The sequence below is a fragment of the Anabas testudineus genome, chromosome 7 (assembly GCF_900324465.2).
Source record: "Anabas testudineus chromosome 7, fAnaTes1.2, whole genome shotgun sequence".
Classification (NCBI taxonomy): Eukaryota; Metazoa; Chordata; class Actinopteri; order Anabantiformes; family Anabantidae; genus Anabas; species Anabas testudineus.
The window spans coordinates 18,600,883-18,615,178 of NC_046616.1; the positions used below are offsets into that span (position 1 = coordinate 18,600,883).

General features: G+C 42.3%; 1 protein-coding gene across 2 annotated transcripts; it reads right to left on the minus strand.

Moving 5' to 3' along the window:
• Nucleotides 1-6,863: 6,863 nt before the first annotated feature.
• Nucleotides 6,864-13,558, minus strand: LOC113167064 (specifically androgen-regulated gene protein-like). Of its 2 annotated transcripts, XM_026367425.2 has the most exons (4): nucleotides 13,350-13,558; nucleotides 9,739-9,926; nucleotides 9,068-9,230; nucleotides 6,864-8,690 (listed from the first exon to the last, which is right to left on the minus strand). In XM_026367425.2, exons 2-4 carry the CDS (start codon nucleotides 9,841-9,843, stop codon nucleotides 7,183-7,185), a joined length of 1,776 nt encoding a protein of 591 aa, XP_026223210.1. In that variant the 5' UTR covers nucleotides 9,844-9,926; nucleotides 13,350-13,558; the 3' UTR covers nucleotides 6,864-7,182. The 2 variants fall into 2 exon arrangements, with proteins under 2 accessions (XP_026223210.1, XP_026223211.1); XM_026367426.2 differs by having other exon boundaries at nucleotides 9,739-13,558.
• Between the last annotated feature and the right edge of the window lie 738 nt (nucleotides 13,559-14,296).

The following is a 14,296-nucleotide window of genomic DNA, read 5'->3' on the forward strand; positions in this document are numbered from 1 at the left end:
CGTTGAATATCTAAATCCCTGCCAGGTGACAGAAATCAGTAATTCTGTGATTCACTTGGTTATATTTGAGGCATATTGGAAAAAGGAATCACGCCAATCGTTACCGAAACCAGATGAAGATGAAATATTATCAGCATGCTAAGAGTTGTGAAGTTGAATAGAGGTAGGGATGCTTCTCAATCATCATCATCCATTCTGGCAAATCACTCATCCCGAGGTACAGCATGCCCACCTTTGCCCCCCAAGACCTGAAGAGGAATGAGGCCAAAGGTGCTACATGAATCAAAACAGGCCTCTCCCACATTAGCAGAACCCACCGAGCCACTGTGCCACCTTTCCCTGTCAATGACATATGAAACATTTGTTTTCAGGAAGCATCCTGCAGAGGGAAAGCATCTGTATCCCCACACCTGCTATCTCCTCCCGCATTATCACCCAAATTAATCAGCTGTGTTGATGCATTTATGTTTGTGTTTCAAAGTAGGGGCAGATTCTACACTATAATTATCTCGCCTGCTCCCATGTGTATTTTTTTTTTTTTCAATCAAATATAATTAAGGCCCCAAAATGAAGCTGATTGGAGATAACAACCCTCCGTTCTTCAGATGATGCACAAAATGTGAACCACACACTATTTGAAATGGCGGGATGCCAGCAAAAGGAGGGGATTCTTTTTCATTATCTTGTATCTTATCTGGATTTTGTAATTACCTGCACTTTAAAGATCTGCCTTCGATTCAAAGACAGATATTTCATAAACAGTGTAATTTAATAGGATTTCTCATGCTAGCCTCATGCTTTGGCAGAGACTAGGGGACTCCATAAATAAGACAATAACCTTCTCAGAATCCCCCATTCACTTCCACAGAAGAAGAAAAAAACATGTTAATCCGCAGCACAAAGTCAAGCAGTTCAGTGTAATTAAAATAACATCCATCAGGGATATGGAAATATCCCATGTCCCTGTGTCCAAATCTCTGGGTAATTGTGAGCACTTGTATAACCAAATGAGCTCAGAGTCACTCGGGGAGTCTGAGAAAGTCAGAAAACGGTTGCTACAGAGCGTGAGTACAAGTCACACTGGAGGATCAGCACACTTTTCATGGCAACACTTCATTAAAGACCGAGGGCTCTGCACGGGCATCACAGTGTGCACCGAACCGAGCTATTTTTACACCAACAGACACACAGGGGAAGCCAAGTCTATGTTTAATTTATGACACTCGTCATGAAAAGGACTTTGGGTAAAGAGGAGTTGCCTGGTGCACGCGCCTTTTCATTGGGTCGTCGGTGCATCACTGACGAGATGACGCCTGTTTTATCTCACAGATGGAAGATTAATGTGGTCATTAAACTGTTTGTTAGCTATAAATGCTGTCGTTTTTAATAAAAGTCTGATCAAACATTCGCGGTTAGACCACCTGTAGGCTCGTTCACTGAGTGGAGCTAAAAGATCATCTGACATATTTAAGTGCTAAGTTGCAAAACTTATGTAAAAATCTATAGTTATTATTTCATATGTCAACTGCATATCATTTTTACTCCAAGGTCAAGTGAAGGCTTTATGCAGCTCCACATCCCTGTTATATAAAAACAAGCACACTGAGGTGAATGTGTTAAATAAAAAAGCCCTGTTGATGTGATTATGTTGAAGGAATAAACTTCACCAGCTGTTCAAATTACAGATCAATCAAATCCTCAGGTATGAGAACTAACAGTCGGTAACTGTTTACAGGAAAACTGATGAAAGCTTTATAATAGTCATCTGATGTAAGCACCAAAAACAAAAACCCTGCTTACAAAAGGACTTCCACTATAGGCTATACACTGGTTACAGTGGGAGAGTGGCAAAGGTGAATCTTTCATAGATGATACGTCATATGAAAAAATATTATAATATAAACACAGAAAGTGACAGTATTGGTGCAATATGCATGTCTGCTGCAGAGTGAAAGACCACAACCTGCAGTGAATTGTTAACACTGAACAGTTGTTTTTTTTTTTAATATTACCACATTTAAAGGTAGCATCACTTTGTAACTTTTTCTTTGAAAGAGTTGAGGCGTGATGGATGTATGTGAAAAATTTATGACTCTCAGAGACAGACCACATTCAACAGTTTCGAAACTCCAAATTTTCCACTCCTCATAAATCAGAAGGCAAGAAAATGTGGCAACCGTTTGCTTTTCCGCAGTGTTGGTACAATGTACTTAAAATTTTGACTCTTAAAAACCAAAGTCAAACAATGCTGCAACATCTGTTGCTGTAAGATAAATGCAAGATGGATGCATGTTCAGAGGCGTCTGTGAGAGTCACCACTGTACTATACTGCATGCTAATGAACTGAGGTGATAGAAGCCCTGCAGAGAGTCTAATGTTCTCCTCCAGATGGTCATACACAGGGACACAACACCTCAGCTCCTCATTTACCTTCTCCTTCCAGCTTGACATTTATGCTCCCCCAATTGTCTGAAAGATTTATGTATGAAAATGCTCCGAGCTCCGAACTTTTTCCCTCTTTCTTCCCTTCTTTCGCCCCTCTCTCTCTGCAGGAGCTTCATATGCAAGGTTACCAACACCACCGCAGGCTCAGCGGGGTCTCCTGGTCTTCACCATGCCAGCACCACAGGGGAGCAGAGTGGCTTGCAGAGCTCCACACTTTAGTGCAGGCGAAGGCTGTGGGCTTGCCCCAGGAATGCCTTCTGACCACAGCCTCAGTTACTGGCACTAACAGGGAGCAAGAGCAGGCAAGAGAGAGAGAGAGAGAGAGAGAGTTAAATGGAAAAGAAATGTTATCAAGTGGGATCAAACAGAGGTTTCACACACAGCGTGACTCAGTGAAAGGCTGATCCTTGCCTGTCCAATATAGCACCAGAAGCAATGTGGATGAAATGACCCGAGTGGCACAAGATGTAAGTTGTGTTGCACCGCCGGAGATGCCGCATGACTTCAAACCTTCTAATGAGTCCAACCGCCACATTACCCCCGAGCTCTGGGTTATGACGTGTTGTTTTTCCTTTAGTCTCATGCATGTTACCTGAAGAAGGTAGAGAAGATACGGACAGGCTTGTGAGCTGTGTGAGCGAGCATGCGGGTGCTGGAGGCGATACAGGCCTGTGCGCGTACTCTGTCTGCTGTGTGTGTGTGTGTGTGTGTGTGTCTCTACCTGTAATCAAGTGGACTCATCAAGATCAGAGAGCGAGACTGTGTCCTGTTAAGATCCCAAGTTTAATCCTTACTGATGAGTCTGTATCATTCAAAGTATCAATCATCATCATGGAACCAAATTATATAACAGTACTTACTGCCAATCTGAGGGCGCGCACACACATTCACACATTCACACAGAGATAATACCCATATGTTTAAAGTATATTATTATATATTATTTGAACTCTTTTGATGACACAGAACTGGGCCGGGCATGCTTAAACCCCAGCACACTCAGCAGCGGCTCTCTGCCACGTCGTCTCCTCTCCTCTAATCTTCTCCAATCAACTCGTATGTGGAAGAAAGGGACAAAGCTTTCGGTTGCAGCCCCCTTTCAGACAGGCTGCGTGTAAGTAGGTAAGAACAGAACAGGACCAGGACAGTGGGGAAGTCCCATGAGCTCACTGTCTAGCCTTATAGTGCAGCAGCTAGGTCTACCTGCTGCAGCTACTGACACCAGGGAGTTGCCTCTAAGGAGCTTTGGGGAGGTTCAGCTCATGCTGTATGTGTGTCAGAAGATACTAAAATATTAGAACATCTACATGAGTGTGGACTCTAACTAGTGAAACTCCAAATTTCAGGTCCTATTCAAACCATGAAAGACACAAGTAATGATTACGCTCCGGGGTCACTGTTACACTTTGATGAGTAAAGCCTTCCAGAAAATCACCCACATCCAGCTCTTACATTCTTTGCTAATACTCCGACCTGAATCATTTCCTTTGGAAGGAACAAGACATGATCTTGTTTGGGAAAAAAAGGAAAACTGCAGATTTCAAATTCAAGCTGGGTCAAACCTAATCTGCCCCATAAGCGGTACAGGAAAAAAAAAGTGGATTCATTGTAATTAATTAATCGAATTAAATGTTGCAGAGGCGAAATCCGCAAACCTTTCAACATTTTCACTGACAGAGCTTCAAAAAGACTTGGAAATGTGGAGCAAATAAAATGGATATTGAGTAAAAGTCACTGATTTGAGTTCTTTATTACTATTATTGCATTTTTGGCAGTGAACGAATCTGTGTGTCACGTTTCTCTTTGAGAGAAATTCAGAAAAAATTCAGAAAAAAGCTGACTTGTTACTCTTTCCCAGCTTTTGTCTGGGTGATTGATGAAGCATTTTTTTTTGCTCTTGATTAAGAATTAGTGGATGTAAAACCTCACTAAATGTACTTGATCCACAATTATGGCTTATAAAATCCAGTCGTCCACTGTTGTGAGCTCATGTGAGTAATAAATTAGCAGGATAAGAGCTTTTTCATAATAATCATCTTCAGGGAAATATAAACAATATACAAACAAGCACATCTGTTAGTTACTTTATCACCTGGCTGGCATGAAGCCACCACTTTCCATAGTCTTTTTCCTCCTTCCACTATCTTTGGATCTATGTCTGTTGTAATATGTAGCAGGAGAAATGTTTTCCACATTGCTCTTGTTGAGTCTATTTGCTTTATATGTATCAGCATGTGATGTTCATGTACGCACATTATTAGCACATGCAACTTTTATGAGCCAGCAGCTCTGTCGAAAAGTCTGGTTGTACTGATAAACACACACACACACACACACACACACACACACACACGAATCTGGACTGCCCTCTAGTGGTCGAGCAATGCTTTTTTTTTCATTCCTTCATTGTCTAAGAAAGTTATTAGTGTTAAGGAGGTCACTAGTGGCCATGGATTCAGCATTTACCTTGATTTTTACACATACTTGATGGACCTGGTGCTGGTTGCTGCACCAAACCAGGTTCTAAAAGAGCAAAAACAATGATACTGTGATCAGGGAGTTAGCAGGGAAAATGTTCAATATCTATGTAATGCAATAGTATGTATAGTTTCTCAAAGTGTCCTTGTAACTGGACCTGTAATTTACCTTGATGTTGTTTTCTCCAGGTTAGTGAGATACAGTATGTTGTATTATTATTAGGTGTCAGTTCATAAAAGGCCAGCAAGTCTGATAATTAGCTCTTATACTCTACACAGCTCTACTGGCACCTTGTACACAGTAATAATTTCAGATCAAGCTGCGTCTATTGTTCAGCATTATATTATATATATGTATATATTAAAATATATACATATATATATATCAGACAGTGAATTTGTTTGTAGTCCACATTTTCTCCAGCACTTGTCTAGAGATCCTAACTTTGCTGTCACCTGTGGGATCTGGACGTATTTTGTTATTAACATTTCTTTGAACCCCAATGAACTATTGGAATTAAATATTGGATATATATTGAAGATTACTTTTCTAATCTACTTTCCACATTGTAGGAAATGCTTTGTTCTACTGGAGTAGGACAATGGTAATGGTAATGATAAAGTCCTTACTATCTCTTTCCAACTCCTTCAAGCAGAGAATGCAGGAAATCAGGAAAGGTCTACAGACTGTAATGGTGTGTTATTCACAGCAGCTGATCGCTGATGGGTATGATAGTAACAATGAAAGTGACAGGCTGTCTCCGAGTCTTTGTCAGTCAAGTCTACTGGCAGCTGGGCAGTGACAGAGCAGGTGTAAGGGAAAGATAGCTCACATACCAACATGTCAGAGGAGCACAAAGCAGTCTGTGTTGGAGTGGAGCAAGTAGCTGCTTCCTCTTCTCCTGCATTAGCACTAGTATGAAGTTCTGATCAGATCTGATTTGGCTACTTTGAAAGTTGAATGGATTTTTTTTGTAAATAGTATTAGTTATTTAAATTTTGTGTTAAACATCTAAAAAAAACATGAGAAATGAAAATGAGAATATGAAACATATTCTATTTTTAGATATCACGATGAAAATTAGATGGATCAAATGCCTGCTGAGAAAACGTCTTGGGTGTGATCAAGACAACAAAAGGGCCAAAGAAAAAAAAAAGGTGTGCACTATGTGAATTATGAAATGACACCATCAGAGCCATTCAGAGTTGATGTGCCTGTTTCATGTGTATGACCTTATTAAACAGTGGATTTTGTGGAAATGCCTGTGCAAAAGTCCTTTCAAATTAAGCTTAATTTTCGCAGCAGTAGGCAAACGAAATGGCAAATTACAGGAAAGAGCAATGCTATGTGTCTCTAAAAGCCTGCAGCAGTGATTAAATGCTTTCTCAGACATCCCCCTTTGCTTGTAAATGTGCCATCTTGTACAGCAAATGTGTTGCATAAAACTAGGAGGTGAGAAAACAGGTTACACTAGTTCTCTGCCCTTCGCATCAGATATGTGCAGGCGCTGAAGCTCAGTCAGCGAACTGGAGCCTCAGTTTGAGCCTGGACACGTGAGGGTGTACCTTTCACCAGAGTAAAACAAATGACATGTGGGCAATGTATGGACAGGGTGCTGTAAACAATTCTAACATTTCTTGGAATAAAAAGTTGTTCAGTCAGCTCACGTACAGCAGACATAGCCACAGAGACACTCCACATAGCAGCTAGTACGCCAGTACTTGTGAGTGCTGGAGTGTGCGTCACTATGCAGCCCTGCATACGACATGTTTCAGATTGGTATCACAAAGTGGCCACTGAACATGTGCTTTGAGTTGCGTTCAGCGAGGTTCTAGCAATACTCTGATTGTGATGAAAGATTTGAACATTAGGAGGTGTTTGTGTGCTGTGGGTCATACCTGTAGATCACATGATGGATCATATAACAAAATAAGTCACCATTGCTCTTAGGAGTAACAGTATTTAATTTACAAACACAACCAGAACTGTGAGTCTTGATTAGTTGAATGAGAAATCGCTGTACATCAGGCTTTAAAATATAAGTAACAAGTGGATGCAAGTGTGAGGATGACAGGTTTCAAGTCATGTGAGGCAGTCTCTGGTGACACTATCTTAATGCAATACAATGGAAAATGCATAAATACGTATATAAGCTACTTCCTGAAACGTCTGTGATGCCTTTATCCATCATGTATTAAATATGACATCTGACGTGAGTCCATGATAGCTAGACGAGGTGTAACATGCAGCAGTGATGCATTAGTCTCTGAGCAGCCCCAGCTTCTTCAGGGCCTTGCGACGGTCCTCTCCGTTTTCTGCACGAGGCCTGATCAATACGCTGATGCCTTGTGATCGAGGCAGCTTCTGAGACTCTCCGGAGTGCTGGAAGGCAGTCTGGGCAGGCAGGGACCTTCGTGAGTCTGGTTCTTTGCTGCTGGCATGGCGTGCCTGCAAATCCTCGCCCTGAGCACTTGAAAAGTTGTTCCTGCTCCCCAGAGAGGCCGGTCGTGGCCGACTATTACGCAGCTGACTGGGGTTCTCGTCACCCCGACTGGCCTCATCTGAGCCTTGAGCAGCCATGTAGCTGCTTAGATCCAGGCCAGAGCGCTCCAGTGTGGCCGATTTGACACCTATTATCTTGGGTGGGGTTACCTGCTTGGTCAGGGCAGGAGGGGTGAGAGGAGGCGTATTCACCAGGGCATTAACTTTGGAAACATCTTTGACAGCAGGAGGTTTGTCATCAAACAGCTGAGGTTCGACAGGGTCGCTGAAAGCAGCAGGTACGGGGAGAATGTCCGAACTCAACTGGGCCGGTGGAGCTGTAAAATTAAGTGATGGTGCCACAGCAACAAGAGGCTGCGGAGGGACAGAGGCACTAGGTGGGCTGTTGCCATGGATGCTAGATGGTGTCAAGGGGGGTGTGTGTGGAGCTCCTGGGATGACTGGAGAAGGAGGAGCTGCCCATGACCTTCTAGATTTAGGAGATTGTTTAGGGCTCAGTGAAGGACCTGAATCAGTCTCATCACTTTTAAGCAGGCCCAGCTTTCGGAGAGCCTCGAGGCGGACCCTCTGTGGGTCCATCAGCACCCGGTCGCTGCTAGTGGGGACTGAATGTCCTGAGTTGGTTTCAGAGTCCGTCGATACCTTGTGTGACTTCAAACTAATTTTGGCAGGAAAAATTTTGGGCTTAGGGGCCACAACAGGTGGACTTCTGAGCGCAGCAGCCTCAGGAGGGGGGCCCATATGGGGACCATAGGTGACCGCCAGTTGACTCAGAGAAACTTCAGGTGAATTTTCCTGGGTCCCGGAGCAGCTCTCCGACGTTCTCTTAGCTGAGGCCCTCTGACGTAGCCGCTCCAAGTCAACAGTTGCTCCTGGATTGTTGGTAGATTTCCCTAAAGATGGATGAAGGGCTTTTAATTTCTCCGGCTGTGCAGGAGGACTTGGATCATCCATAAAGTCTGATGGAGGGGGAATCAGACCCAGATCTATTTCAGGTTCCTCAAAGGACTGACCTGCGCTATTCGTGTTACTTGGAACAATCTTAGGTTTTCCATCTCTATCCAAAGATACGCACAAAATTTTAGTTGGAGCCGCTGATGAGGTGCTTTTAGAACCAGAAACCGATTCACTGACTGAGGGTTTGTGTTTTTGTTCCAGTGAAATGGCATCTTTCCTATTTGCTGCAGAAACCGTAGAGGACTGCGGCTCAGAGACTTGACTCGGCAAGTGATGCTCAGCTCGTCCAGACTTCAAACTGGAAAAGTCTAAGAAAGAAAACAAATGAACAATGTATGAGATTCTTAATCAAGCAAGAAAACGTTCAGAAAAGAACTGATGAACAGTCTTAAGCATTTCCGCTCCACACACAAGAAACACAATAAAAGCTGCCCAACTACTCCTCCCCCAACAGGCTACTATACCAAACTGCAACGAAGACGAGGTCATAATTGTCTCCTCTGAATTCCAGTAAACAGTTTACAATAAACATTTCAGAGACACTGAAACACTATAGTCTTCACGGCTGGACGTCAAAGGTTACAGCAACCCTTGTGAGTCATTACAGAAGCTAATGTACAGTGATTTAGTATTTTCACATACACATTTCAGTCAATTCTTCCAGAAGAATAATAAATGGCCCCACCATTTACTCTCGTCCCAGCCGTTCTTTGAGCCTGTACCCCAGGTTCTGGTTCATCACTGGATAAGCCGCTGTCCTCCTGCATCTCCAGTGCCTCAATGGTTTCCTCCAGATACATGAGACATGCCCTCTCCTCTGCAGATAGGTGCTCCATGCTGTCTTCACTCTGTGCACAAAAGAAGACACCTGTTACAGATGTATTTTAAAAAATGACTGAATTTTGACAGGAAGTCTCAACTCTAAAGGAATCCCTGTCCTCTATTTACCCTAAACATGACACATGGGAGACAGAATAGGAAGCATAGGTCAAAAGTGTTTAATGTTCAAACAGCCACAAGGGAACAATCACTTCTGCCCTCATCTTTCTTTCTACATCAACCTGTCAGGATAATTTATTCAAATAATGAATTCTTCTCCCCTCTTGCTGTCTTTAAAGACGTTTGCAGCTCTGACTGGGACTGTTAAAAGCCACTTTCTGAGGAATTGAGAGTAGATCACCTTCAAAATATTAGTTTCGTCTGACTCTAAACATCCACACAGGCATCATTTCAGCCTGTTGAACAAATCTCAGTTCTTTGTTTCCCCATCAACCAAGGACAGAACTAGTGTCACGGTGAGCTAACTGTGTCAAGCAACAGAGTCAGTGGGAAAGACGACTGAAAGGCAGCACTCACACAGGTTGAGTTCATGCTGATTACACTGTCGCAGCTCCCAGCACTGTCCATATTGCTCAGGGATCCAATGGCAACTCCACTATGCCACGCGTCATTCTTCGGCATTGCACAGGGAAGACGATGAAGGCAAGACCTGGGCTCTACAGTCCTATTTTAATTCTCTCACCAAGGAAAAAATCTCTGAAGGGCTGAGGAGAAAACCAATATGACATTTCCACAGGTGGCACAGATAGAATATTTATGAAACATTTATCAATTGATGACACAAAATGACCAAACATACCATAGACTGAGGCTGAAATAGGTTAGAAAATTAGCAAACAAAACAGCAACAACTATTAATGTCAAGTTGCTCCATTAGTGTGATAAATAAAGGCCACGTATTAACGTTGATAGCTAAATGATCTTCATAATGCTATAACTCTTGTATCAAGAGAACAACAGGCCTTTGAGCTGCCGAATGTCCCGTCACAGTTACTGTGATGTATGAAACACATTCAGTTATGCTAATCGAGTCATTAAATAAATTAATGGATCAATTAGTAGAGATTTTATTTACACATGAGACATGGCCTGGAAGAAAATGAAGAGATTAACATGAAGATGGATGTTTGTGAGATGCTAATGTTTATAGTTATAGAGCTCTATCATGCACGATGACCCCGTTTCCAGGTTCAGTTTTCTATTGTATGCCGTCATCTACAGGACAGTCTTTAGCTATGTAATTAATTCATAAACTAGGTCAATATCTCTTGCAATTTTGTGTTATTTCTTTATTAAGAAAAAGTCAATTATACTTATATACTACAGGGGAACTGTGTTTGCCATTTGGACCATGTTCTGGCCTCTTAAAGAAAAAAGAAAACTATTACTTTGAGAAACTAACCTGCAGCGTAATGTGTGAAAAAGTAACTGCTAGTGGCAGCCCTAAGATACTGTGCTAACAGAACCTCAACTAAATCCCATTTGAAGTGATATTATTATATTAACAGCAGTAGCAACATCTGCTGCAACAGACAAGAGGCCGCACGTACGCTCAGAAGGCAGTTCATGAGGTACACCTACTGTAGCTGAAAGTCCATGCCAACATTCAATCCTCTCTTGAAGATGTGCTCGATGGTGCTGTTGGACCGTTCTGAATTATACCCAGAAGGTGTTTCTAACGTTTACCCTATATCTTTATTTCTATAAACAGGGTGGAGAAAGTAAAACAAATTCCGATCACTATGATTCACCAAACAGGAGACATGCTCACCTTTGTCTGTGAACATGCACGACATACCGTGGAGCCTACAGTCTGCGTGAGGCTAATCGATATGCCGTCTGATGCTGCAGCGCTACACTGCTTCCTCGTGTTTCCTGCCTATTATCTTGTGTAGATTACTACTGACAGCTCAGGCCTGTGGGAATATTACTGTCTCCTCGTCTGCTGAAGGGATACAAGCATGTTCCAAATCCTCACTAACAGATGATAGATGTAGAGAAGAGGTCAAATACCACCAACAATAAACACTGGTTGAGACAAAGAGAGAACATTTGAACAACTTAAGTTCAAACTCTCTGGTAGATTTTGGTTAACTAGGTCACACAAATGCGTTATGTTGTATCCCAAGACAAAAGCTTCCATGAATGATTCATCACTTAGCCACAGCTGCACAATCAGGTTCAGGTGTGTTCGTGAAAGCAGAGCAAAGCAAACTTTGTTATTTTCTTCTCTCAGAGAACATTTGACTAAACACATAAGAGCCACAAACTAAAAGTTTCCCTTTGTGAGTCAGTGTCACTGTTTGTCTGTGAATTAGCCTCCCTGATGACTCGCGGTTTCTAAAGCCCAACGCTGAGAGAAGGGTGTGAGTTATCACTGTAATTACTGAGACACGAAGTTCCTCTGAGGATGACCCGGGCACAGACACTGATTCATTCATAAACAAAAGGACCCTGCTGCCAGCACAGGACAGTTCAAATTTCAATTATGGGTGATACAAGACATATTTCTACAAACACGGGAGCAGCTTCTGATGTTTCCTCTAAAGGACTGCTTGAAAAGTTTTATTCAGAGCTGCAGCGACCACTGAGGTCACCGAGGTCACACGTCCTCGCTATATTTTATTATTCCTGGGCATTTGGAGGTTTAAGTGACCCGGAGGAGTTTACATGACTCAGCATTAAAGACGCAGATCTAAGTATTTGTTAGAGTCAACATAAGTCAAAAAGAATGAATACACAGAAAGTGGAAAGAGGACTCAGACACAAGGTAATTAAATTGAATTAATAAAGCAGGAACATTTCATTTACATGATGCGTTTTGGCTTAACATTCTTCCTTTTGATCTACTGCCTCATACCAACTTAAAATAAACAGCTTTCACTTAGTGACACGTGAATTTGAGCTACGAGTTCGATGAATGCCTTGTTTTTTTTTCAGCCACTGTGTGATCCTTCAGATACAGCTTGTGGTGTGACCCGTGGGTTGGGAACCGCTGGTAATGAACACTGATATTCTGACCTTATGATAAGAACACATAGCAAGGTCAGCAAAACAAAACAAAGATCACCAACACCCACATTCACATGTTTGGTGTCAACAAAACCTGACTGACAAACCCACGAGCCTCCCAGAGAAAGCATCTAATAGCTGCTAATTACTCTCTCGCTCATCAACCCATTCCCATCAGCACAGACTAATGTCCACGCTTCATCAGCCAACACCTCTCAAACCTGATGGAGACAACAAACCTGCAGGGCAGCAGTGCAGAAGCTCGCTACGCCCACGGCCGAGTCAGGATTTAATAGTGAAAGGAATGTCACTTTGCTTGCTTCCCCTTTTTTTTTTTTTTTTCTTAAAGACAGCTCTTAAATTCAGCCAAACACGCCGATGTGACTGGGCGTTCCACTTGAATTACAATTCAGCAGATGAAGCCTTTCAGCTATGGAGCAGAGCGTCCACTCTGTGTCATTAAAGTGTCTGCTGAGGGAACAGCTGAGCAGTATGCGGCAGGCCGTCATTCACGGGCTGCGGTGGCAAATTACAGTGTGTTCACAAGGAAAGGGAAGAAAAAAAAAAAACTGAAATATGTGTTCAAGGGCAGCCATTCAGAGAACTGGTTTAATGATTAATAGTAAACAAAAGTTCATGGTGAACACCTGGTTGTGCAAATCACAACCTGCTGGAGTGAACTAAAATATCAGATTAATGTTTAGCTTGGCAGCTCGTCCCACTGAAATGACCAGTATTGACATTTGTGCAAATATTTGTCCGTTCCCTCCCCAAATGTCCACTCACTAAGCCACTAAATATTCAGCGATTACACACTTTTGATGAATGTGTCATCTCTGGAGAAAAAAATAAATAAAAGCATGAAATCTCATTTAGTAATGCTGCTCATATGTGGAATATTTAGAAGAAGAAAAAAAAAGTTAAATAAAAGCTTGGAAGCATGACTGAGGTCAAAGTTTTGTTCTAAACACACACACACACACACACACACACACACACACACACGCACACACACCATTCTAAACTAGAAAAAGTCAACTAAACATTTTTCTTATAACTTGTATCTGCTCTGTTTACACACTCACTTCCAAATAAATGGTTTCCTGATAACTCACCTGAGCTGTTAGAGAAGTAAAGAAGTCGCCTTAAACTCCCACATCTGGGCTGATTTAAGAAAAAAAAAAAACACATACACACACACACACACACAATCGGAGAGAAAGAGTTTCCAGAGCTCAGTCCATATCACCACATATCACCGCTGCGCCTCGCTCCTCTCCAGCAGCTGCAAGCACAACAACTTGGAGAGGAAGTGAGTGGAGGAACCAGGTGGGGAAGCGACTGCAGCCAGGTGAGCCAGTCAGCCAATGGGAAGGACAGCAGGGAAGTGGGCGGTACCCCGAAGGTGTCAACACATAAACACAGAGTCACAGGCTGCACATGAAGTGTGTAAAGACCTGGAGTGGGACCTTGAATGTGTGTGGCACATATCAAATCAATCCTGCAAGAAAATAAGCAAGTAACACTGTAAAGTGCCTTCAGATGACTTCTGTTGTGATTATACAAATAAAACTGAATTGAAATAAGGTTGGCTGAAGCCTCTGCGTCTGTTGGTGCATGCTGCAGTTTATGAACTTGGGCCCATATTTGCACCTATCGGTCTCTCAATCAGTGCTCAACAAGCCGATCTGTTTTCCAGGAAGAGCAGCCAGCACTCCTGTTGCATATGGAAATCATGATGCTGATGTGAAAACTTATTTCCTCATCTGAGCTCTTGTGCTGTTGATGTTTTTATTATAACCAATGGCATCATATTTCAAGAAGCACATTTTCTCCCATACTAGCAGTAATTACATCATTGTATCAAAGCTCTGATTAAAATGTAATTTGGCTCTTGCAGAAGTTGTAATGGGCAGCCTAATGCAATAAGTTATTTTGGGTTGTAGGGGATACTACGATGTAAGAACAGCATAATAACTTTAATAATAGCATAATAACTTTCTGTTTTCCAAAAATAAACACAGCAATATGTTTATGGTTATTAGGCCAGTAACTCCATGCA